The following is a 22,814-nucleotide window of genomic DNA, read 5'->3' as shown; positions in this document are numbered from 1 at the left end:
GTCAATTAAATTACACCAGTTTGATATAGCTTTCAGAGATGTAACCTATGAATTTATTATCTGTAATTCTCATTCTCATTCAAATGTTTTTCTAACAAGAAAAAAAAGATGGTGTTTGGTGGCTTTATCCTCCACTAAATCCTGCACTCTACATTTTAAAGGAGCCCTTCAGAAAAAAAATCGAATTTTCTAATTTTCCTTACATACATATATGATGAAAGATGTTGAGTGAAGGCGCTGTTAGAGTTTGATTTTGCTTGAATGGGTTAAATTTGAAGATCTAACTATTAAAACATGTATGCAGTGGCACTGGAACATGTGCAGTGAACAGGTCGGCATCATTTGAATGGGAGCTGGTGCTGTTGGCCAATCAAGGTGCAGTATTTTGAAGGCTTAGTATTCAAATTCATCCATTAAATATGCTCTTAGGAACCTATATCTATTTACAAAAGATTATGAAGAAGGCTATTGTAATCCTGAACCACGGTTCATTTGAAAACAAATCATGAAAACTGAATGATATGGCACATTTACAAGGTTGTAGGTATGGAAGTGATTCTGTTTTTCTCCAGCAGATGTCCCCCTAAAGTCATCTTTCCCAGCTCCATACAGAGACAGAAATACATAATACAATGTTTATATTGTAGATACATTTATATATCTTTTTACAATGGAACTGATTTGTCATACAAGATGACCAAAAAAAAGCACACAATACAATCAATAAAACAAACTCAAAACATATGATTGTCACTTACGGCGAGTCACAAAAAAAGTACATACTGAGAATAAATAATCTACAGAAATATGTACAATATGCACAACAAGAATCAAATGGAAGTGCAAATAAAGCTTTGGATCCCTGTACAGGAGATAAGATAAGCAAATGTAGACTGTGCTGGCCGTCCCCAACATATGAAGCGATAATAGTCTAGAAGTCGTAAATTTACAGGACATTTAGTAACATTTAGGCTTTGAACTCCTGCATTCAATGACCCTTAAGAATGACGTTATTCAATGCTGAGCGAAAAACATGATCGGAGCGAATAAAATGAACACATTACAGTACGTACAGTGTATCGCATTCCACGAAAAACTTGAGAATATTTAATGCTCGTCGTCCGATGAGGATCAAGGCAACAACCACGGGACCACAGGCGACTGAGATAGAGAGAGATAGAGGGCGAGAGAGAGAGAGTGAGAGAGAGAGAGAGAGAGAGAGAGAGAGCGAGACTGAGAGAGAGAGAGAGAGAGAGAGGGATCCAGGGAGGAGGCGACTCACTGCGGTGGGAAAAAATCATTGTGCTCCTGCTGGGTTCTTTAGCTGGTACTCACAGGAACTGCCTGCAATATTAACACTGTACAACTCCACTACCTTTCCCATCTAGATCAAGTGAAGATCAGTAGAAGAAGAGAGCTGGTCAAGGGAGCTGCATGTATGGCTGTGTGCGTGCCTTCCTCCTGCTGGGGGCGGCAACACACACACACACAACACAATGCACACATGTGAGCTGTACGTCTTCTGTAATGTCCCAAGCCGTAAGTCTGTGGTAGATACCTCTGGGCACTGGCTTTGGCACCCATTAGCCAGAGTTCAAGTACTCCAGTGCCACTTCGTAGCAGAACTTGTACTGATCCTAGGAGAAGAGGGGGGAAAAAAAACAGGAGAAACAGCAGTTACCGCTATCATCCTGAATCTCTTTGGCTAACATTAATTTTACAGGAGAGTCGACGATGAGCAGATGGCTTTTTAATGTTGTTTTCAGTCTAATTTCAGCATGGGTGGAATCAAACTGTAGAGCTTTATAGAACAAAACCAACAAGGTTTGGCAGCAGACATGAAGACTTCAGCACTTCATGGAACGCCAATGTCATCCTGCTAAGGTTAGACATGTGCTTTGAAATGGCTGAATTTAGGCATTAGGCCAGAGATGGTTACATTTAGGCATGGCTAGGGTTAGGCCACAGTTTGGTGTGGTTAAGGTTACAGTAAGAAAGAGGGGGTGTTCCTTGAGGTTTATGAGGTCTTTGGTCTACAGCTGGATCATTTTTGACAAAAGGGTACAAATGAAGGCTTAATCAGACATGTGCCAAGTAGAATTTGCAAGCACTCTTTGCGGCTGTTTTAACCTGGTTGGACTACCAGATGGCTAGGGCTTATTACTGAACATCTGGACAATTTAGATTTAGGTCTGGTAGGTAGGTTATCAACCACAGAAAGGCGTACTATATCGACTTTCAGATAGTCTTCATTCTCTGGTGTTCACTGTATTGTCCCATGTGATGAAAGCCCATTCATGTGGTACTCCCAGTAGGTTCAAGTAAGCAACCTGCTTACCAGTAGGTCCACCATGTTGGGTTTATTGTTCCTCAAAGTTTTGACGGCATGGAAAACATCCACAGAGCGCTGGTGTTGGAGCATCTCACACACGATGCTGATGGCACAGAATGTCCCGCTGCGGCCGCCTCCATTCCTGTTGTTGTCACACAGCAGCCAAGTTTTAGAACATAAAGGAAGACATAGTGGATAGATAACTAAAACTGATTTGGTCTTTTAGGCTTAGCACTTAATCAATTCTGTCTTTCCTGCATCAAGTCTAATTTAAGATGAGCGAGATGAAATTAAGTTTGATTTATAAAAGATCTCAAATGGGCTCAAATGAGAGCCAAGGCATGCTGATGATGAAGTTCTTTTCATGCAGTAATGCCTTTCCGTCACTAGGTGGAGATGTTTCATCTTTAATGTCAGCAAGAGAGAGTCAACTTCTCTCTGCACTGAATGTTGGGGGGGGGTAACTTACAGACAGTGGACAACAGTGCGTCCCTCGCCTCCATCGTACTCTTCCTGCCACTTGTCCACCTGTCGGATGAGCTTGAGGAAGGAGCGCTTGGACATGGGTGTGTCTCTGTACATGGGCCAGCCCAGGAACTGGAACTGTTGCACCATCCGGTAGCCATCCTGGGGCTTGAAAGGGAGGGATACTGGTTAGCCCAGGTCAGCACATGGAACGGGGTTAATCGGTTATTGCTGTGCAAAGATGGAATCAGACACCAAAGATGGGATAAGCCTGAGTGATTATGGATAGGACGATAGTTGGATAAAGACGACATGTTATTAGAGAGATGAGTGTGCAGATAGACGGCCTGATAGGTGGTTTGATGAATGGGCACAGTTACTGCTGTAGACAGACTGACAGGCAGCCTGAGATACAGATGCTCTAAATCCATCACACACTGACATATTGATCAATACCACTTGTCAATGATCAGGTGTGATAATACTGTAGTATTTCTCTTTGTGCTTTTCCATACTGGTGCCTCTGCTGGCCAGAGGCCATTATGACATGTCAATATGAGGAGTGATTATCGACAACCCCTGACCGGCTGGGTCTGAAGGGGTAAGGAGCTTATGCAGGTGACTGCGGGTAGAGGTGGCACAGTGCAGCGGTGTCCGGTAGTTCGAAGTTGAGGCAGATTCATGCTTTCCAGCAAAGCCACTGGTTGGAAATAATGTAAGAGGAGGGTTCACTCAGTTCAACTGAATTTAAACTTTTTTTCCAAGTGTAATAATTTCTGTTGACTACCACAGCGAGACTTGGACAATCACACCTTTGTCCAGTCAGTTGGATGGTGGCATAGTTCATGAGCACAATCATTTTCCTTCCACACAGCTTGAACTGACAGGCTTGCATAAATGTGAGTGTGAGGTGCGATGTGGGCACTCACAGAAGAAAAAAAGCCATTGTGATCACCTAGCAGAAGGCGCACCAGTCACAAAGAGCCCAGGAGGAAAGCCACATATCAACCTGGTCACACAAAGGTAGTGTATGTTCTTTGCCCTATAGAGCGCTTTCTTTCTGATCCTCCATACCCGCGCTGCGTTGTAGATCCGGAATATTCTGCTGATGATGTCCTCCTCCAGGTCAGCGGACACAAACTCCACCTGGATGGGTCCGTGGCGGTGAACGCCGTTCTCTGGCCAGTACTGTGGGCACAACTAAGACAAACAGGCATGGACACACACATTCATGCACACACACACACACACATATATGTAGGCACATGGGCACATATAAACACACACATATGCAGACACGCACGCACACACATACACAAACACAAAGAAAAACAGGAAAAGAAAACGAGGAGAAGGGAAGATGATTCATTAGTTTGGAGCCCTAACTTTACTGACTGAGGCCAGTAACAGTGATTTCAGCCTAATAATCATAACTTTGTGCATTTGATGGATTCAAATAGAGGTTAAAAGTTATAAGTGGGCTGAAAAGATTAAGAACATAAATCAAGAGGAACAAGAGGTGGCGAGATAGAGGCTGAGTTCATTCAGTGTCAAATATTTCATTTTTTAAATGTGGTGAATCGGTTGCTCGCTGAAAAACGTCCAGACAAACATTGAATATTCATTCAGCATATACTTTTAGAAGATACATAATGTGTGCTAATAGCAAAAACAGATGTACTGTAGGTATAAAAGCCTTTTGCTAATTAACTGACCCTTTCCGCAATATGTCAAACAGAGATATCTCAAAAACCTTGGCTCCTTGTTATTTCAACCTCTTGGAGAGCGAGAGCGAGAGAGAGAGAGAGAGAGAGAGAGAGAGAGAGAGAACAGATTCTTTCTACTCAGAATCCATGTGGAGTTATTTTTCAGTCTGAGCTAAAATCTGCGCATCCTCTCCGTGAAAGAATATGTAATCAAAAGCATTTTAAAGAAAGCTTTTATTGACATCCACAGAGATTTATCGACTCTTTGCTCTGGCAACAGTTGTGAACAGTACAGAGGGAGAAATGAGCCCCTGGGACCGTCTCATAAGAGCAGCGAAATCTCCCCTAAAATTTCCCCTCCTCAGGAGAAAAAGCCCAGTTAAGAACATGCACCTGCGGAGCGCACCGCCAGCCTCAAGGTACTAAATCAGACTTGCGCTTGTGTTGTGAGTGTGCACGCAGAAGGACAGATTCCGCACCGGCAGATATGCCCACATGCAGAGTCACAGGCTCTTGAGCAAACAAGAAGAAAAGACAGTACCTGAGAAGAATGCAAATAAACAGGCCTGCGAGCGCACACACGCACGCACACTGCACACACCGACACACACCGGCACACACAATTACACAAATACATGCTCATGGACGCTTGTGCTAACTTCTCTCTCTCTCTCTCTCTCATGTCCGGGCAAACACATGCGGGCTCGCACATACACATGCACACTGTGCGCATGGCAGGAAAAACATCACTTTTTAGCTTCCTTTGAGAGCCCATCAAAACTTGACAAATTCAACGGATCCGAAAGCAAAGATGCTGATGGAGAGATGGGAAGTTTCTACCTCCCTCGCCTCCATGCTTCCCTCCCTTTCCACCTGTGCTGCTGCCTTGGCTGGCTGACTGACTGGCTACAGTGAGAATATTCAATGAAAGGCCCATCTATCTATCCAGCCAGCCAGCCAGTCAGTCAGTCAGTCAGTCAGTCACCAAGGAATAGGGGATTTGGAGGGGGAGAGCAGCCTGGCTTCAGGCTTTGATCCCAAGGTGTTATGACAGAGCCTCAGGCTGAGAAACCTGGAGAGTATCTTCCATAGGCCTGTCTTTCCATCTAACTGTGCTTTCATGGCGAGTCCTCTTCCACTCCACGACGCCTACCTCATTTCGCAACATATAGGCTATACACATACATATATATCTTTTTGTTAGCACAGCTAGATCCCTGGGTCCGGCTCTTTCTCTCAGCAAGTACAAGGACTTATAGAGGAACAAATAAGGCAATCTTTTCCTGAATCTCACGCCGTTTCCACATATGACTTTATTAGATTCAGAGTTCTGATGAAAGGTAGGGCCTCATGTCTTTGAATATCCCTCGGGGATTCCATTACATATACCTGCGTGCGCACATGTATCAGGTCGGGTTTACCTGGGCTGGGTCCACGTCGTTGAGCATGACTATGGACGTGCAGTGGTAGTCCAGGACCAATCTCCAGAAGTCCTTCACTGTGTTTGGCAACGGGTGCTGGGTCACTATGAATGCCGAGGGCTGCTTATAACTCTGGAGGCGAGGAAAGAGGAGCCATGGAGTAAGAGAGAGAGGAAGCGAGAGAGAAACAGAACAAGAGGCCGAGTTCAAACTGTGTCTTTCCATGCACCTCATATATATTATATGGTGTGTAAGTCCAGCAGCTTACCAAGAATAAACCTTTAACCATTTTTAAAATGACCTCCATCCGTTGACCTGTCTCTGACTGAGTGCTGTTTTCTAATGGAGATTCCTTGTCTAGGGAGCTTGTATTAGGACGGGGCATTTCTAATGTGGTTTCTGGCTCTCAGGTTTGCCTATTCATAACTGAGACCATCCCGTAGCCAGAGAGGTCACAGGTTTGATCCATGTCAGAGCCAATGTGTCCATCAACAGCCAAGTGCCTTATAAAGGTTCTTTCTAAAATCCACTATGAGGCACCATAATGATGTTAAAAAGAGCTTTTGGCAAAGTATCTGGATCCATTTTTGTTTTTTTTGGCGATGTCTTTTACTACTGCGAATATCCATCCAAATGCAGACAATGCTATATGGCATTGTGTTGAGACGTTTCCAGCACAGCTACAGTGGAGTTTGAAGACAGAACATTTTTCAGCTATTTTAACTGCAACAGGGAAGATCAGATTTTGGTGCCACTTCCTCAAAATCAAAGAGCAAGTGCTTCCTTCTAAACTCGCTTTTTGCACCAAAGTTCAACGCTGAGACATTGAGAAATTCATTGTAGAAGAGGCAGAGATAGCAATTTCTTCACCCACAGCTTTGACAGACGATGATGCAATAGAGTCACAAGACATGTTGTGTTTTACAGCCAAAAACTCCGCATGCTATCACTATCTACACATGTGACCAACAGTGAATGCAGCATGTGAGCATCCCGTCTTTGGGATTATCGAAAGTAGGAAATCAGAAGTAGAAGTAGAGCAAAAGTGGCTACACCAAAAATGTAAATTACAACATTGCAATGTCAAAATAACCTCCAGAGTGCATTGGGCATCACAGATTGATGATATGCAATGGTGCATCAAGAGTATCTGAGTGCGGATTTTTGGCTGTATCTGACTCTTACATCCATGAGGGCAGCGTTGATGTAATTGGAGCTCTCCCCGTCGATGGTGATGAGGAAGGGGAGGCAGCGGTCTGGAGGCAGGACGTCCATGCAGCGGTTCTTCTCGTGGTTCCTGGGCAGCAGGGCGATGCTGCAGTCCTCCACTCGCAGCGTGGGAGTCACCATGTTCAGAGTCTGCCAGGGAGCGGCAGAGATACATGCTGTCATGTCATGCTGAGGCGGGAGGCTAGGCACAAGGGTCTCGACGGTGTTAATTGTGCCTAAGCATTGTAATTAACAAAGCAATTCTTTAATTAATTACATTAGCGATATCTTAGACATCACTGATGGGATTCTGACGAAACGTTGGGGACTGATACATCTCACCGCTGCATTCCTGTAACGCTGATTAGCCCAGGGAGGGGTGCTACAATTACAGGTCAAAACAAGGTTACTGATTAGCCCAGAGGGGGACTGCAACATTCAGCGAGCAGCGAGTTTACTGTTGCTTTGTTTTTACCCTGCACCTGAGATTATGCTCTGATATGGATTTGCATACACTATTTTTTATGTCTTGCTATGTTATCAAAAATCTCCAAAAACTCCATCCCAAGGAAACATTTCATGCGAGACCGTAGGCATGTAACAGAGTATGCTACATATGGTGACACAACGGCTGCAATGATGTGTGCTCATAAATAAACAGAATGCCGACTTAGTAGAAATGCACACAATTCAGTGTCCCAATTTCATGCCAAAGTAGCAGATAATGTCCTCCTCTGCTGATTTCTTTTCTCAGCTCATTTTGATTTGATTTGTTTGTTCCTTTCTTTTGAGCTAATAACTACCCACTTGGCCCCCACTGCACTCTCGGCCAGCCTGGAAGGGGCTTTTCTCATTTTCTCATTTAGTCATCAGTGTTTTTTGATTTTTTTGGGGAGTTTTTTCTCGCCGGCCATGAGAGTTTAGGTCAGGGGGTGTTGTTTTGTTCTCTAAGAAACTGTGGCCTTGCAGCGATTAAGGGCCGGAAATAAACTTGAACTTAAATGTGAACCAAACTTGTTCAACTACAGATGAGGTTTTACTGACACTTCTAATTTCTATATTGACAAAAACTGCAAACCGCACATACTGTTGCAACCTTGCTAAACTGTGACCGACACAGGTATCGGTGTTGGAAACAGCTCTCACCCTAAATTCCTCCTTAATGGGGCTGGAGTTGGTCTGAGGATCCAGGCGGTTCATGTCGTAGTAGACAGAGCGGAGCTGATTGGCTGGGATGGTGGTGTCCCCGCAGAGACACGCCTCCAGGATGGCATCATGGATGAAGACATACTGCTCCTGGGAAAATAATAAACAGAAAAAGGCATCTTCAAGTCATGACACTTATGAGGGACACCATTCATATTTCACTGTATGACTTATTTGTCATCATCTATGCCACCTCCACCGTCATCCATGGTTCCTCTACATTTCTGCTAATCTATGACCTTTCCTTGACCTTGCCATGACCATTCTACACCCTGTGGTGCATTTTCCATGACTAATTTGTCAGTGGCCATGTTGAAAGGTTACAACACATATTTTTGCTTTTTTTTCTAAATTGCTGATGTAATTGTCCAAAGTTTTGTTTTCACCACTGCACTATGCCTGTCACTTAATGACGAAAAAAACATTTAGCACAAAAAAAAAAAAAAAAATCCATGACATTACAAAATCCCATCTTATGATATATCTTTCACATTGTATGATGTTCCATAACTTTTACAAGTCTTTTACAGGACGATGCTGTTTTCAAACTCCAAAATTTTTTTCAGCGTTTTTTCATGGTCAGCCCCGGCGGCCCTAACAAGGTTGAAATTTCCATCATCATCGTCATCATCGCTGTCATCATCAAGGTCGACGTTTCAATTAAAGCTCCTAATAACAAAAATGGCTCCTGTTCTCCTTAATGTCACGAGGAGTGAAACAGGAAGCCATGACACATTTTCTGCTCTCCACATCAGTCAGTCAGCCGGCCGACAGGGTGACACAGCTCGGGGCTTGATGTAAATCCATTCTGAAGTGACATTTTCAGCTGACGCTCCCTTGTCACTTTGGACCAAAATCTGCACACATACATAGGGGTCACTGACTTACAGATTTAGAGATTTACAGAGAAATATGTGTTGCCGTCTGCTACGCCGAGCCCTTCTCAAGTGCAGAATGTGAACTGTTGACCTAAGAGCTTGACTGACCCGTCCTGGTCAGCAGGTTGCTGGTGGTATGTTGTTCAGAAACCAGAATGCACAGACTGATAGCTTATCGGAGCTAATTCACCATAAACAGCGAGGCTTTTCATTTCTGCGGACAGATAAAACCACATTGGTGGGTTGGTGCACGGCCGCAGGGCGAGGAGCCGCGCCAACCGACTCGAACACCTGCAAGGGAAAACCCACACACACACGCGCGCGCACACACTTTGAAGGTCACTGAACTTGAGGAGAGTGACTCAGGGTGAGCAACATTTGGTCTCCAGTTACTCAAATCCCAATTCGCACGTCAGCGATGAAACATTTGCCCATTAAGTCCAATGACGCTTGTGATTTAAAAGGAATTACGGTGAAATGATGCATTCAGCGAGACTATGGACGCCTCCAGATGGCCGGTGTTCAGAAAAGCGCAAAGTCCTTCGGTAGCCCACACCGGCGTAAAGCTGGAGGATGAACCAGGGATGTTTTGGGCCATCAATGTGAGCTAAATGCTCTCGTTTACAAGCCTCTAAACTCTTTTATTGCAGCGGAGGCAAGGATTGGGCCAAGAACCCTTGGAAACAGTTAGGGTGTGCTCTTCAGTAAATGCCTTTTGTGAGATATGATCATTAAAAATGTAAGTAGCTTGAATGACTACACCAAGTACAATAAAAAAAACTGCTCTCGAGATCAACGCTCTACTATAGATACACCACTCATCTGATACTTGAAGGTTCAAATAACACAAAAACTTGCTCTACACCTACTAGACTGGGGTCAAATAATATTTGAATTTTGCTGCAGAATGAGATATCTGCCAGTTATCCAGTGTTTGAAAAAGTAACACTTAAAGAAATGATTGATGGCAAATAATTAAGTTGCTCTTTAAAGGACAGTAGGGAACTTAAGCCATTGATTGACAAAATAATTAAACTTTTTCAGACTTTGTCCCTTGTGTTGTAGAAATATTGAATAATAAATGTCAGGGAATTCTTTTCCTTTGCAAATATTTCTTATAATCTCTTTAGAGTCACAGGGAGGTGGGGCTTACATTTAGAATTACTTGTAGATACTACTTAATCCACTTTTGATGCTAACAGACTGCCACACTGTCTCCTCACTTTTCCGTATTTTCCAGTGCGCCTCCAGCTCTACACTGGGCAGAACAGCTTTCCTGTACCTCTGTTTGGACCATGTTGACCCTCCGTGAGCGCAGCTCCCTCACGCAGTTGTAAATGTCGACCACGCCCTCTCTCTCCGCCATGTCCAGCATGATGTCGATGACAATGAAGCAGCCTGTCCGACCAGCCCCAGCACTGTGAGGAGCCATGAAGATAGACCAGTTAGAGACGCAGACTGGAAACCTCACAGACACAGCAGGCACCTTCAGTTTTGCCGGGAGGAGTAGTGATTTTGAGATTTAACATTTCAAGTGCAAACACACAGGAAACTACATTTCACAGTAGGTCGGGGTGATATAGACAAAATCAAATATCTCCTTGTGACAATATTATAGGGATATAATAGAAGATATAATCCACATAACAATTTTTTTGATGATTCTGATAAACAAACACAAGTAAATGGACTGCATTTAGATTATGATATCCGATATCTAGTGTCATATCATGATCACAATATAGTACTGATATATTGCCAAGCCCCATTTCACAGGTGTTATCTGGCATGTTCGGTCTTTGATTATTTATAACCATGACCATTCAAGCATGACCATTTGTATGGATTTGATAACCTTAAGCCGAAAGGCCTTTAGAGTATCAGCTGTGTCAAATTAACAAGCATTGTTCTTTGCATAGACTGATATCTTGACATTCTGGCGTGCCTCCAGAGCGCTGACCATTATACAGATTTCACAGCAGATGCAGACAGTGCGCGTCTAACGGCTGAGAGACAGTAAGTATGAGTGTGAAACAGAGTCGAGTCGATGCCAGCGCATGCTAACCTGCAGTGAACCACCATGGGCCCAGCGTTGGTCAGCGTCTTGGACTTGACCCTCCTAATGAAGCCCAGCAGGCCCGTGGCGTGGTAGGGCACGCCGTGGTCCGGCCAGCCCGTGAAGTGAAACTGCCGGATCTCCCGTATCTCGTGAGCCCCTCTCTGAGGAACAGAGTCATCACGTTAAACACACAAAGCGCAGCAGACGGCCGCCGGGGTGCGGCGAGAGGACAGAGAATACAGTGTATAGACGAGGTGAGAGTTCCCTCTCCAGCAAACACACTGTTGAATTGAATATAAACACACACTTCATGGACAGAATAGAAGATGGATTGAGCAAAATTTCTATTATCTGTAGGCAAACAGGATGTTCAAGGCCACCGTGGGTTCATTTCTTTGCAAGAATGCAGGATGTGTTGCATGGACACTGAGGCTTTAACCCTTGCGATGTTGCTGATCTTGTAATTTAAATCTATTTTGCGGTTGAAGTTACTGCAAATCACCCTGGCTGGAATGAAAAGCTGTTTTTTTTAACTTGTTCATCTCTCAGTTGTAATCTTTTTAAAATTGCAATGTTGTTCCTCATGTTTTTCTTTCATTTTTGTATGTGTGCAACTTTAAAAAGTAAAAGTCAAGGTGAAAATGCCACACCATCTGAGACAATGTGCTGCCAAATGAAAAAAAAGAAAAGCTAAACAAAACGAAATAAACATGTACATGTGATAGAAATGAAATTGATGATCTTGATGATCGATGACACACTTGGTAGCACAAGTCATACTACTCCCATGTGCTTTTGCAGCAGGCTATGACAAAATACTCTGACCTACTGCTTTTAACTTAAGATACTTTCAAAATTAAAGCAATACTTCACTCATGAACAATATATTTTGAATAATTTACTCGCCCTGATTTGCACTGAATGTCTGACAAAAGACAGTTGTAATAATATGCGTCATGGACAGCAAAACTGTAGCCATTTCTGTTAGGATGGAGTAACAAATAGCAGCCAAAGGCATATGAAAACATCTGTTTCGAATTCTCAAATTAACACAAAGTCACACCCTGGCTACACTGATGTGCCAGTCATTGTAGGCGATGATTTAGTAGAAACTCCTGGCCAATGAGCAAGCAAGCCAGAAACGGGTCTTCAGTGTGGAGAATGTGCATGCCATTTGTGCACAGATGAATGCACGTGAGAATATTTTCCAGAGGTGGTTTATTTAGCACCTTTTAGCTAATGCACATGTCAAAGACGCAGATCAGCTCTTTTGTAGAATAGCTGGCTTTAGTTTTTTGGAACATTTGTTCCCCATTAGGCATGCAATTCAACCTTTCATCAGACATTCAAGACAACTTTGGATGGGTAAATGATTCAAAACATACAGCTTTTGGGTGAGGGAGTCCCTTAAACCCTTAACGTTCTGGCACCTCCACCCCCAGCAGGCCGGGCTGACATAGTGTAGCTCAGAGGCTGTAACAGGTTCAATTTTAAAGTCAAGAGTGGTATCCCCTGACTTTTGACCTCAAGATATCTGAATGAAAATGGGTTCTATGAGCACCCACGGGTCTCCTCTTTGCAGACATGGCCACCTTATGCTAATCCCATGCAGTCTGGGGCAAAAACCATGCAGGTTTTTGCATGTAGTCCAAATGTGCTCTTTTGGCCTATTCTAAAATGGTGTGATGATGTTAGCTAGTACAATATTACCCTTACCAAAAAGAAGTAAACTTCTAATTTACCTTTCCAAGTATACTTAAGTGGAGTTTGAGTATACTTTATCAAGTATACTTTCCTTACCAAGTATACTTGTATTTATGTACTAGTAGTGTACTTACATATGTACTAGTTAGTATACTTACAAAGTATACTTATACTAAAAGTACCCTGATTTGGCCCATTTTTGAGTATACTCGAGTAAACTTCAAGATTACTTTACTTATATATAAGTATACTTAAATTATACTATTTCCTGTACTTGAGTTGTACTACTCTTTTACTTAAAGTAAACCATTCGTATACTCAATGTACTTGAAATATACTTTACTTACACTTGAATTAAACTGTTTTCATATTGCATAAGGATGCAAAATTTGTTCTCTGCGTTTGACCCATCCCCTGAGGGAGCGGTGGGCAGCAGCGGTGCCATGCTCGGAAATTATTTCGTGATATTAGTAGAAGTATTAGTTCACAGAAAGTATACTTAGTTCATAAAAAGTATATACTTATAAGTATACTTGAGTATACTCCTTTTTGGTAAGGGTAGCCATTTCACTGTAGTGAGACCATTTTCTGAAATTTGAGGTCACTGTATAAAATAACCTATCGTGACTTCAGATTCTTCTGGTTCCTAGCTTTGAGATGATGAACACCACTTCTATTTGGCACCTACTGTTGACTTTTTATGTCCCCTGAAGATCCCCCCCCCCCGAATACCCCCCTTAAGGGGTTAAGGCACCTCACAACTAACTCGTTTGCCGACGCTGTTCAAGAAGCCATCATTTATGGTTTGTGGCAGCACTGAGCAGGTGGAGGTCTGAACGTCTAAATGTGAAGAACTCTGCTCATGAAAAAGTAGGTATGACTCTGTCTCCTTAGTAAACAGAAGTTAAAAAGCATACCTTCTCCACGGCGAAGGTCCTGATGACATACTCTGACAGCAGCTGGGTCTCTATCAGCGTCACCTTGATGTCTCTGTAGATCTCGGTGTCGTCGGGCCAGTACTTACAGCACTTCACCTGAGAGTGACACAAGCAAGCCATTTACATCCACCCTACAGGTCCTTGATGAGTAATAGGAATGCTGAATTTACGCACATGCATAAATACATACAGATACACACACACACACAGGCACACACATACACACACGCAGAAATTGTTTATTTCATTGCACTCTATCATGCATGTTATTTTCAAGTTTGCCACCTAAGCGGAAAGGGCTAGATTTTTTCCAATAAACTAAATTGTCACATAACATTACCTCTCCTTTTACACCTGATATTTCAGTTTCTGAAGAATTTCTTTCAAGCCAAAATGAGGTTCACTTCGTATTAGTTTCGGCCCCCAGTCAAGGAGCGGCTGTAAATGGGAATCTTATGTATCGATGGAGAGCTCATTCCCACATTATTGCTTTTTCATTCGCACATCGATAATGTGAAAATGAGTATAAAGGTGGACTGTACTGAACTCCAGTCTTTTACAGGGAACAGGAACAGAATAGGATAGGATAGGCACCCCGGGGATGTAACATTTCTCCACCTTAAATTCTGTCTGCCACTGCCGAGAAATAGGGCAAAACATAAAAAACATAGTGTACTACAATTTGATGAGGGAGATATAATGACAATCCAATAATGATATGAAATGATAAACCATCATCTGTTTAAAACAGATTTCCCAACAGAAATCTAAAACACCCCACTGGAAATATTACTTGTATTAGGTATCATCAGAGTGCAAAATTACCCAGCCCCTCCTCCTCCTTCATTCCCGTTCAATTAAACTGTTGATACTGAGGGAGTAAGGGTGGTAATAGTGATCGAAATCACGGAGGTATATCAGAGAATGATAATTTTTGATGAGGGATAAATGCGACATCAGCCACAGCTAGATTCAATTTTCATTTCTGGAGTCTATGCTCTGATTAGGAGTGAAATGAGATTTGGGTTTGTGGAGTGACACAGACAGAGGGGGGACTTCAGGTCCCTTTCTCTGACACCCCTGATGACTAATCCCCGATGACAATCACAAATCCACCGTCCGCTTCCAGCTAGATTGAATTAGGCAAAAGCCATTACCTTATTAGATCACCGTGAATCAGGCGCCTGGTTTGGGGGGGAATTAGCCTTTAGGCTAAATTATGCCGGCATACACACAGATGTTCTTTTGCATCGACACACATATAAGTGTGTGTGTGTGTGTGTGTACAGTGCTCGATCATATGGGCAAAGTGGGTGGAAAGATGCACACACATCACCTCATCACATCGGCACGGCACCTAACCAAACCTCTCATACATCAAAGTGTGCTGAACGCCACCCCTGTGTGTGTAACCAGTGGGACGGGAGGCTGTGTGTGTGTGTGTACGTCTGTGCGCGTGCCAGGATTTCCCAGAGTTCATCAGCGACTGAGCTGAGCAGATGGCCCACTGTGATATGGCGGAGTGATTTTATGGGGCCCTCTGTGGAGCCACCGTCACTGTGACCAACTGTGCCTACCGCCCGCCATTGGACAAGGATCATATAACAGACGGTTTGGGGGCCCAGGCCCGCTGAGGACGGCACCGCAGCTAAGCAGGTGTGGAGAAGGTGCGAGGCGGGGCGGGGTGGGCTCAGCTACTGTAGAGCAACGGCCTAATGAGGTGCCGAGAGATGGGCCCATGAATCATTATCAGCTCTGCTACATTTAAGCCCCCCAAAAAATGCACATCAGCGAAATCAAGGTGTGCCGCTGCTGCATAAAGGGGCTTTGCCTTTAAGATTCTTAGAGAAATCCCTTGGCAGTCAAAGGAACACACTGTATGCAAGACCTTCATTTTCTCTTGATTATAGCCTAACCAGGAGGAACTACAGTGAGAGGTAAGTGGAACAAATTAGCACTGAAGTAGGGCTTGGAGTTTTTTTTTTTTTTTTTTTTTTTTTTTTTTTTTTTGCCTGGGCAGGCCACATACTGTAGTGAGGGGGAGAAAAAATGCAGCGGCTCTATCATTAGCCTCTACATTATGAACCTTCCTCACCACTCAATAACAACAGTCCCCCCTATGTTCAACGAGGACAATATTAAGAGATGTTTCTGCTCGGGGGAGCCTGGTAGAGGCTGGCGGTGAGAGCGGTGTATAATCTCCTGCCATAGAGCCACTCGAATGAAACAGTAGTCAGTCGCCTGGATGCCTCGCTGGTAATGAAGGCCATCAATCAGTTTCTTCTCACTTCTCACTGATCAAATAGATGGTGAAAGAGCTGCTGGCACATGAGACCCATGCCTCGATGAGTCAGTGTAGAACACACACACACACACACACACACACACACACACACTATAGCCCAACACACAAGCTGGAACTGGTCCGATTTGCCTTCAGACACAATCAGACTGGTTGGCTGTCAGGATGACAGTGATGAGACTTGGGTTTGGGGGTGGAGGGGGTGGGGGTGGGGGGGTGGGGGGCAATCTGATCTGAGATCTGTAAGTTGGAGGGAACTTGTAATTAATACCCACCCTGCCCACTTCCACCAGGTTGGTCACCATGACGATGGCTGCTGTGTTCTCCTGCCAGACCATCCTCCAGAAGTCAAAGACAGTCTCCTGCATGGGGCCTGAGAGAGATAGGGAGAGAGAGAGAGAGAGAGAGAGGAGAGAAAGAGAGAGAGAGGAGAGAGAGAGAGAGAGAGAGAGAGGGAGGGACAGGGACAGAGAGAGAGAGAGAAAGAGAGAGGAGAGAGAGTCAGATCAGCTTACCCACAATATAAACACAGGGGATTTGGGGGTATTACAGACCTACAGTAACAATGCAGTTTAAGGAGCATTTTCCCTCTTTGGATCCAGCATTGCAAAACATGTCAAGTCAGATTTATTTCCAGTGTTTTTTTTTCACAAACCAGGTTCGTCACTTAGCGGTTACTCCACAGCTAAGGACATAAATACACATATAAACAAGACAGTACAAATAAATCACAAATTTAAAGATGGAGCCAAAGCTTGTGTGTGTGTGTGTGTGTGTGTGTGTTATCAGTGTGTGTGTGCGCGCCTTGTCGCAGAGCTCACAGTAATTACCGCAACTGTTCATCTGCTCAGCACCAACCTTTCCAGCGTAGCCGAGCCCAGCACGGCTGGCGAACATCAAAATAAATGAGCAGAGACCCATTCAATCCGTCCCATATTTAAAACTTCACTAAGCAATAATTGTGAATTGATAGGAATTCAATTATTATTCTGGTTAATTCAAATTATTAATATTGGTTTTAATCAAGCGCCAAGTAGAAAAAAAAAAAATTACTTCTGACAAATTAATTAGTGAATGCAAATCTCCACAGTTGTGCGTTCGCCATCGTTAATGTGAATTACCTGGAGCCACGGCAAATTATGAGGAGGGACACACACACACACACACACACGCACACACACGCACACACAAACTCAATACTAATATGTTTTTCTTCTCTCTAATTGTCATTCATTCCTTAAGTAACTTTCATGACTCTCGGGCCATTGTAACCTGTTATCGTTAAAACATCTTACACAATTTCAAAACTCCATGAGCATCAGTGAGAAAATAAGCATTTATTCTTGGCTGCTGAAACATCTGCGTTTTTTTTCTCTGACAAATCTACCAACTTCCACCTTCCAACGAAGATGTCCACCATGAAATTTGACACCCACTTTGACATAATGAGTAATGACAGTTAAATCAAACTCATCCTCTTGGATACTATTAAAGGTAGTGACTGACTTGACACCTTACCCATGTGAACAGAAATGTTTAAAAAGTGATATTATTAAATTAATATGTCAAGTCCTTAGTTGTGATTGGTTGATCTTGCTCGAAATTGCAAAATAAACAATTTTGACTGTGTAACAACACAAAAATGAGCACTTGTATGGGTTTGATAACTCTTTAGTGGAATTAAAATACACATTACTCATCTTATAATATCTATTGTTTTGCTGTTTTTTTTTTTTTTACCAAACTTTGGTACCAACTTGTGCTTAAGTCTCCTTCAATTACCTACTTTTCCCCATGGGCATTAACAATATGCCATTAGACTGACTGAGCCATGTTTGCTCCACTTTGCGCCGTGCTTCTTCAATGTTCTAAAAAAAAATCAGTTCAAAGTAGAGACTGTTTCTTATTTCCAAGTTTTGAAAAAAATGAGCAAATTTGAATCACAAGATACTTTTTGATTCCTTAAAATGGGTATGAAGTAGTGTGAAACCAAACCCCATCTCCATCCTTACGTTTCCGCTGCCAGACCCCGCATATGGACCGTCTCGATTTCATCTGCTAACTTTGCTTTGAAAACGCCAGACCTTTCAAGAGCTATAATCATTTGTATTTTTGAAATATCGGCAAATGAACTTGGGGTGGATTTTTTTTCCCACGCTCAATACTGATACATAACAATTTGGAACGAAGCCTCTAAATACACTCGATCTGCACTCTCATGTTTCCTCTGTTTTGCATGTGGCGGTGATTTCTGCTGTAGGAACTCAATCTCCAATTCCAATCTCCTCCGGTCTCCCAACCTGATTGAACCGCCCACTCGGCTGCCTCCTACACTCTTCCCCAGGCGAGGATGCACACTGTTGAGAAGTTTGGGAGAAGGTGTCTGGGCATGCGGGACAGCTGGTGTGTAGGACTTCAGTAACACAATAACACTTGGCATTATATGGCAAACTGTCCGATGCGAGGCTATTGCCAATTCACAAAGAGCCAAGTGATGCATCTATATGCATGTAGGGATGGAAACTAGGTGAGGAGGAGATGCCAGGCTGGAACTTGTAGTGACAAAAAACAAAGAACATTCACATGGTTGACAAAGTGGTGAATGGATTAGCCACGTCCATTTATGAGCTGCTTGAACAGGTTTTTACCCCAGCCTGGTGCCAGACATCATTTGTTGATGTTGTGATTGCTTACATTTAATGCATTGGTTTATACAAACCTATTTTTGGAGCTGACTTGGTGATGTATAGGATCCCAGCAGATCACGACAACACCAGCTCGCATTATGTAAAGTGTGTTTTGCTCTGTTTTGTTCTGTCGAAATTCAATTAGCATAGGTGTAGTGTTTTATAGTACGAGGATTGTTGGACTTTCTATGCTTATCTCATTCAGTAGTGGCACCAAAGTGTGGCGTCAATGCACATTTGAAATCTTTTCCTTCTTTTAAATGTTTCTTAACAGAAACAAAACAGAGGTGTGTTACTTATCAAATAGGTATATGAGAACAAATCAACCTGGGTAGTAAAAAGATATCTCAAACACATAAGTGCTTTTTAAAAGGAGGCTTTCATGCGGGGGTGCTGGAGAGGTTCATCAGGGGATTTGCTGAGCTCGGGGTGATAGACACGAGGAAGTATGATACTGATCAAAGAGGGATCTAACCACAAAATCAAGAACTCCAGGTACTACAAAGCGTGCCTCAAATGCACAAGCTATCTTGATAAAGAGACTTTCTGAGGGCCTGCTTACAGCCTCAGAGGCTTAAGCCACAGGTTAGCACAGGAAAAGTGGTTTCAGAGATCTAACTGCAAGGTGAGAGCAATGTTTCCAGCTCCGTGTGCGTGGAACCTAGTTGGAGACGTTTGGAGGAGGCACTTCAGAGGAGAAGAACACCACTAGGCACCTCACATCCAGCTGTCAGAGAGCTAATGCTGCTGCTGCAGACGCTGTGTTTGGGGACTAGGCCTGTTCCTCCTCAGAAGCAGCGAATGTGACAGCTGTAGAAATCCCCAAGCCAGCAACGCCTCAAAACTCCTGATCAACGTGCGCGAGCACATACACATGTATAAACACACGCAACCTCGCACAAACGCACAGGCAACATTCCTCTCTTTCCTTGCCCATTAATATTACATGCAGCCGACTTTGGCATTATGTATACTCATTGATTTACTCCCTCTCTCTCACTCTTTCTCTACCCTGGTGGGCTCAGAGATGTTACCTGTAAATTATAAAACTGGTGCACTGTTGGTGACATTTGGCTCTTGTTGAGAAGGTGGCAGGTGAGGAGGATGGGGGTGGTGGTTGAGGGCATGATGAAATTGAGCCTTTTCCTGTGTCATGAATATTTCCCACATACCTTTAGATAATGTGGGACAACATGTCCTGATAGGGAATTAATGAACAAGATGGTGGCAAATGACGGCCACCTCCAAGTATATTACTGTGCTTATACCCCTCACACTTGCCAACAATTAAATTATACTATTACAGTTGTCCCTTGCTATAACGCGGTTCACCTTTCGCGGCCTCGCAGTTTCGCGGATTTTTTTTTTGCATGTTTTTTTTTTTTTTTTTAACAGCGCATTGTGTTCTGCGTCCTGATTGGCAAAGGGAGAGCCCGGGCATTGTGTTCTGCGTCCTGATTGGCTAAGGGACTGTAGACCATTGTCAATCAATCTCCTCCGTGCCGTGTCTCCTGTACCATACAGAATGCGTTCATTCTATAATACTGGACTTATTTTTCTACGAAGGTTTGAACTTTGAGAGTGTTTAAACAAGAGAGAAAAGTGAGAAAATGTTAATGCCTGTCTGAGAAAAGTGTATAAAGTGTGTAGTGAGGGGTTTTACAGCCTTAAAACATCTATAATAATTGTAAAAAATAAAGCTGACTACTTCGCGGATTTCACCTATTGCGGGTTATTTTTAGAATGTAACCCCCACAATAAACGAGGGACCACTGAATACGGTAACACTTTACAATAACAGTACAACAATTAACATTAGTTAATGTCATAATAAACATTAAGTAACAGGTAATAAACATTAAGTAACAGTTAACTAACCGTTAACTAATGTGTCTAAGAATCATGTACTAATGCTGTTCATGCTAAGGTATTAATTTATATGTTATTTAAGGGTTATTGTAGATATTATGAACATTAGTAAATGCCATAATAATAAGTAACTAACAGTTAATTAACCATTACGGCATTAACTAATGTAAATTAACATTAATTGTTGTACTCTTATTGTAAAATGTTACCTATTATACTTATTCTTACAATTATACAATGAAAATAAAACTTTTCCTCCTGTACAGATCAGACTAATACCTATAAGATTCTAACAATGATGCTAGCTGATTTGGCTTACATTATTCATCTTACACCATGGCATTGTAGACATCATGGATTTGCCGAAAGGGGTTAAATACGGCACATATGTACACAAACGTGTCTTGGCTATCTCAGTATTGGTGCTAGGGCAATGCTAGCTGCTGAGACATGATCACAATAGCTTTAATGCAATCAGGATTTTATAAACGGGGCAGGGTATGGCAGCTAATGGCTATTGTTATGGTTATCTAAAATTAGTTTTGTATAAGCTGAATATATTGGTGAGCATAGAACTGTTAACAGGGGCTGCAGTACAGTTTTAAAGGACACCCTATGAGCCAATCAGATTCAAGTATGTACAGCGGTTATGAGAGGTGTTTTGTACACCCGCTTCAGTGTAACCGAGAGCTTCCACCAGGAGGAAGCTCACGTTTGAACTGCACACGAATGACTCACAGGACATGAAATAGACGGACGCGGGGTAGTAAACTGGACGGGCTGATCCGCGTGCTGTCAATCAGCTTAGTAGGCGAGCCACAGTTGGTGTTGGTGAATTAATAAGAGCCGGTTGTTGTGGCGCTGCAGCAAAAAGCCTGGATGAGAGAATGACCTACATAATGAGAAGCAGAGCTCGGGTGATGAGGCTTTTATGGAGCGACAGCTGTTCTACCTGCCGCCGTCACCTTGACAGAGCAAAGGGACTCGTCAATATACCAGGAACTAATGAGTGTCATTGTAGTTTATAGCGTAAGAGAACGGGGACAACGTTATCCCACGCGTTGCCTGCCATATTGAGCACCCCCCGTCCCCCCCAATTTATGACAACGGTTTTTTAGCTTAACCAGCACTATTGTGGGCCTCATCATTTTCTGAGCTGCCGCTGGTCCCCGTGGGCTTTAGTGGAAGTGTCACTCGCTAAAAAACTTTACACTTTGCTGTGGAGAAAGAAAAAAAAAAAAAAAAAAAGACTACTTCCTCATTTTCAGCAACTGTGCCAATGCCCAGGTGCACTTTTCAGGTGCTACTGTATGCAGTTTGTCTGACTGAGAGAGACAGGTCTGTGTCTGGCTTCCCTATCATCTCGGGCTGCTCTCTGCCTCAGTGTCAGCAGACTGAGCCTTCCTTCCTGTCAGTCTGCTGAGGATGATGATGAATTATAAAAGGGCCTGCTCTCCGGGAGAATACAGATGTTTCTCACACACATACGCATGCACACACACACACACGCACACACACACACACAGCTCCGATTCTTCTTCCTGGATGGCTCTACCCGCTGAAAGCCTTTATCATGAGTCGATGGAAAACGTGGACTTATTATGCAAGCTCAATGAGAAAACAGGGGCTAATTAACTTGAATGGAAACGTGTTTGGCTTCTCAAGCTATTCATCTTAGAGAGCATCTCCATTTGTGCTATTTTTTTTTTTTTTTTTTTTTTTTATGACTGCCGATTTCCATATGCATATTTTTTAAAATGAAATATGGGGTGCCGTTAATGACAAGGGCAATTATAGAATCAGTCGTGATAATCCGGCTGAAGTCTTCGCTTGCAGAGGTGAGTGCATCTGCTAAAGCGGCTCGTCTTCGCGCGCCGAAGGACCCAGTGGAAAAACACTTGACAGACGGCTTAGTCTGAGTGTTTGACTCGGTGGTCAAGCTCAAGGCGCCGGCGGTATGTACCAGATGCAATGCATATAGACGGGCAGACAAACAGAGCCGCCGCCTGATTGGTATGCGATCTCTTACCGAAGTAAG

The 22,814-nt window shown here is 43.2% G+C and overlaps 1 protein-coding gene across 1 annotated transcript in view; it reads right to left on the bottom strand.

Moving 5' to 3' along the window:
* Positions 1–683: 683 nt before the first annotated feature.
* LOC115375623 (receptor-type tyrosine-protein phosphatase mu) overlaps positions 684–22,814 on the bottom strand; it is a 153,688-nt gene continuing 131,557 nt past the window's right edge. Inside the window, exons 24-34 of the mRNA XM_030075087.1 lie at positions 16,496–16,593; positions 13,898–14,014; positions 11,283–11,437; positions 10,500–10,635; positions 8,280–8,429; positions 7,110–7,283; positions 5,925–6,056; positions 3,872–3,997; positions 2,802–2,965; positions 2,339–2,474; positions 684–1,637 (exon numbers count right to left, since the gene is read on the bottom strand). Coding sequence (XP_029930947.1) covers positions 1,584–1,637; positions 2,339–2,474; positions 2,802–2,965; positions 3,872–3,997; positions 5,925–6,056; positions 7,110–7,283; positions 8,280–8,429; positions 10,500–10,635; positions 11,283–11,437; positions 13,898–14,014; positions 16,496–16,593 — 1,442 coding nt within the window. The 3' untranslated portion in view covers positions 684–1,583. The remainder of the gene's footprint in view (positions 1,638–2,338; positions 2,475–2,801; positions 2,966–3,871; positions 3,998–5,924; positions 6,057–7,109; positions 7,284–8,279; positions 8,430–10,499; positions 10,636–11,282; positions 11,438–13,897; positions 14,015–16,495; positions 16,594–22,814) is intronic.

Source organism: Myripristis murdjan, chromosome 17 (genome assembly GCF_902150065.1).
Source record: "Myripristis murdjan chromosome 17, fMyrMur1.1, whole genome shotgun sequence".
NCBI lineage: Eukaryota > Metazoa > Chordata > Actinopteri > Holocentriformes > Holocentridae > Myripristis > Myripristis murdjan.
The sequence above is the reverse complement of the archived record's forward strand: the minus strand, read 5'-3'. Positions and strand labels throughout refer to the sequence as shown.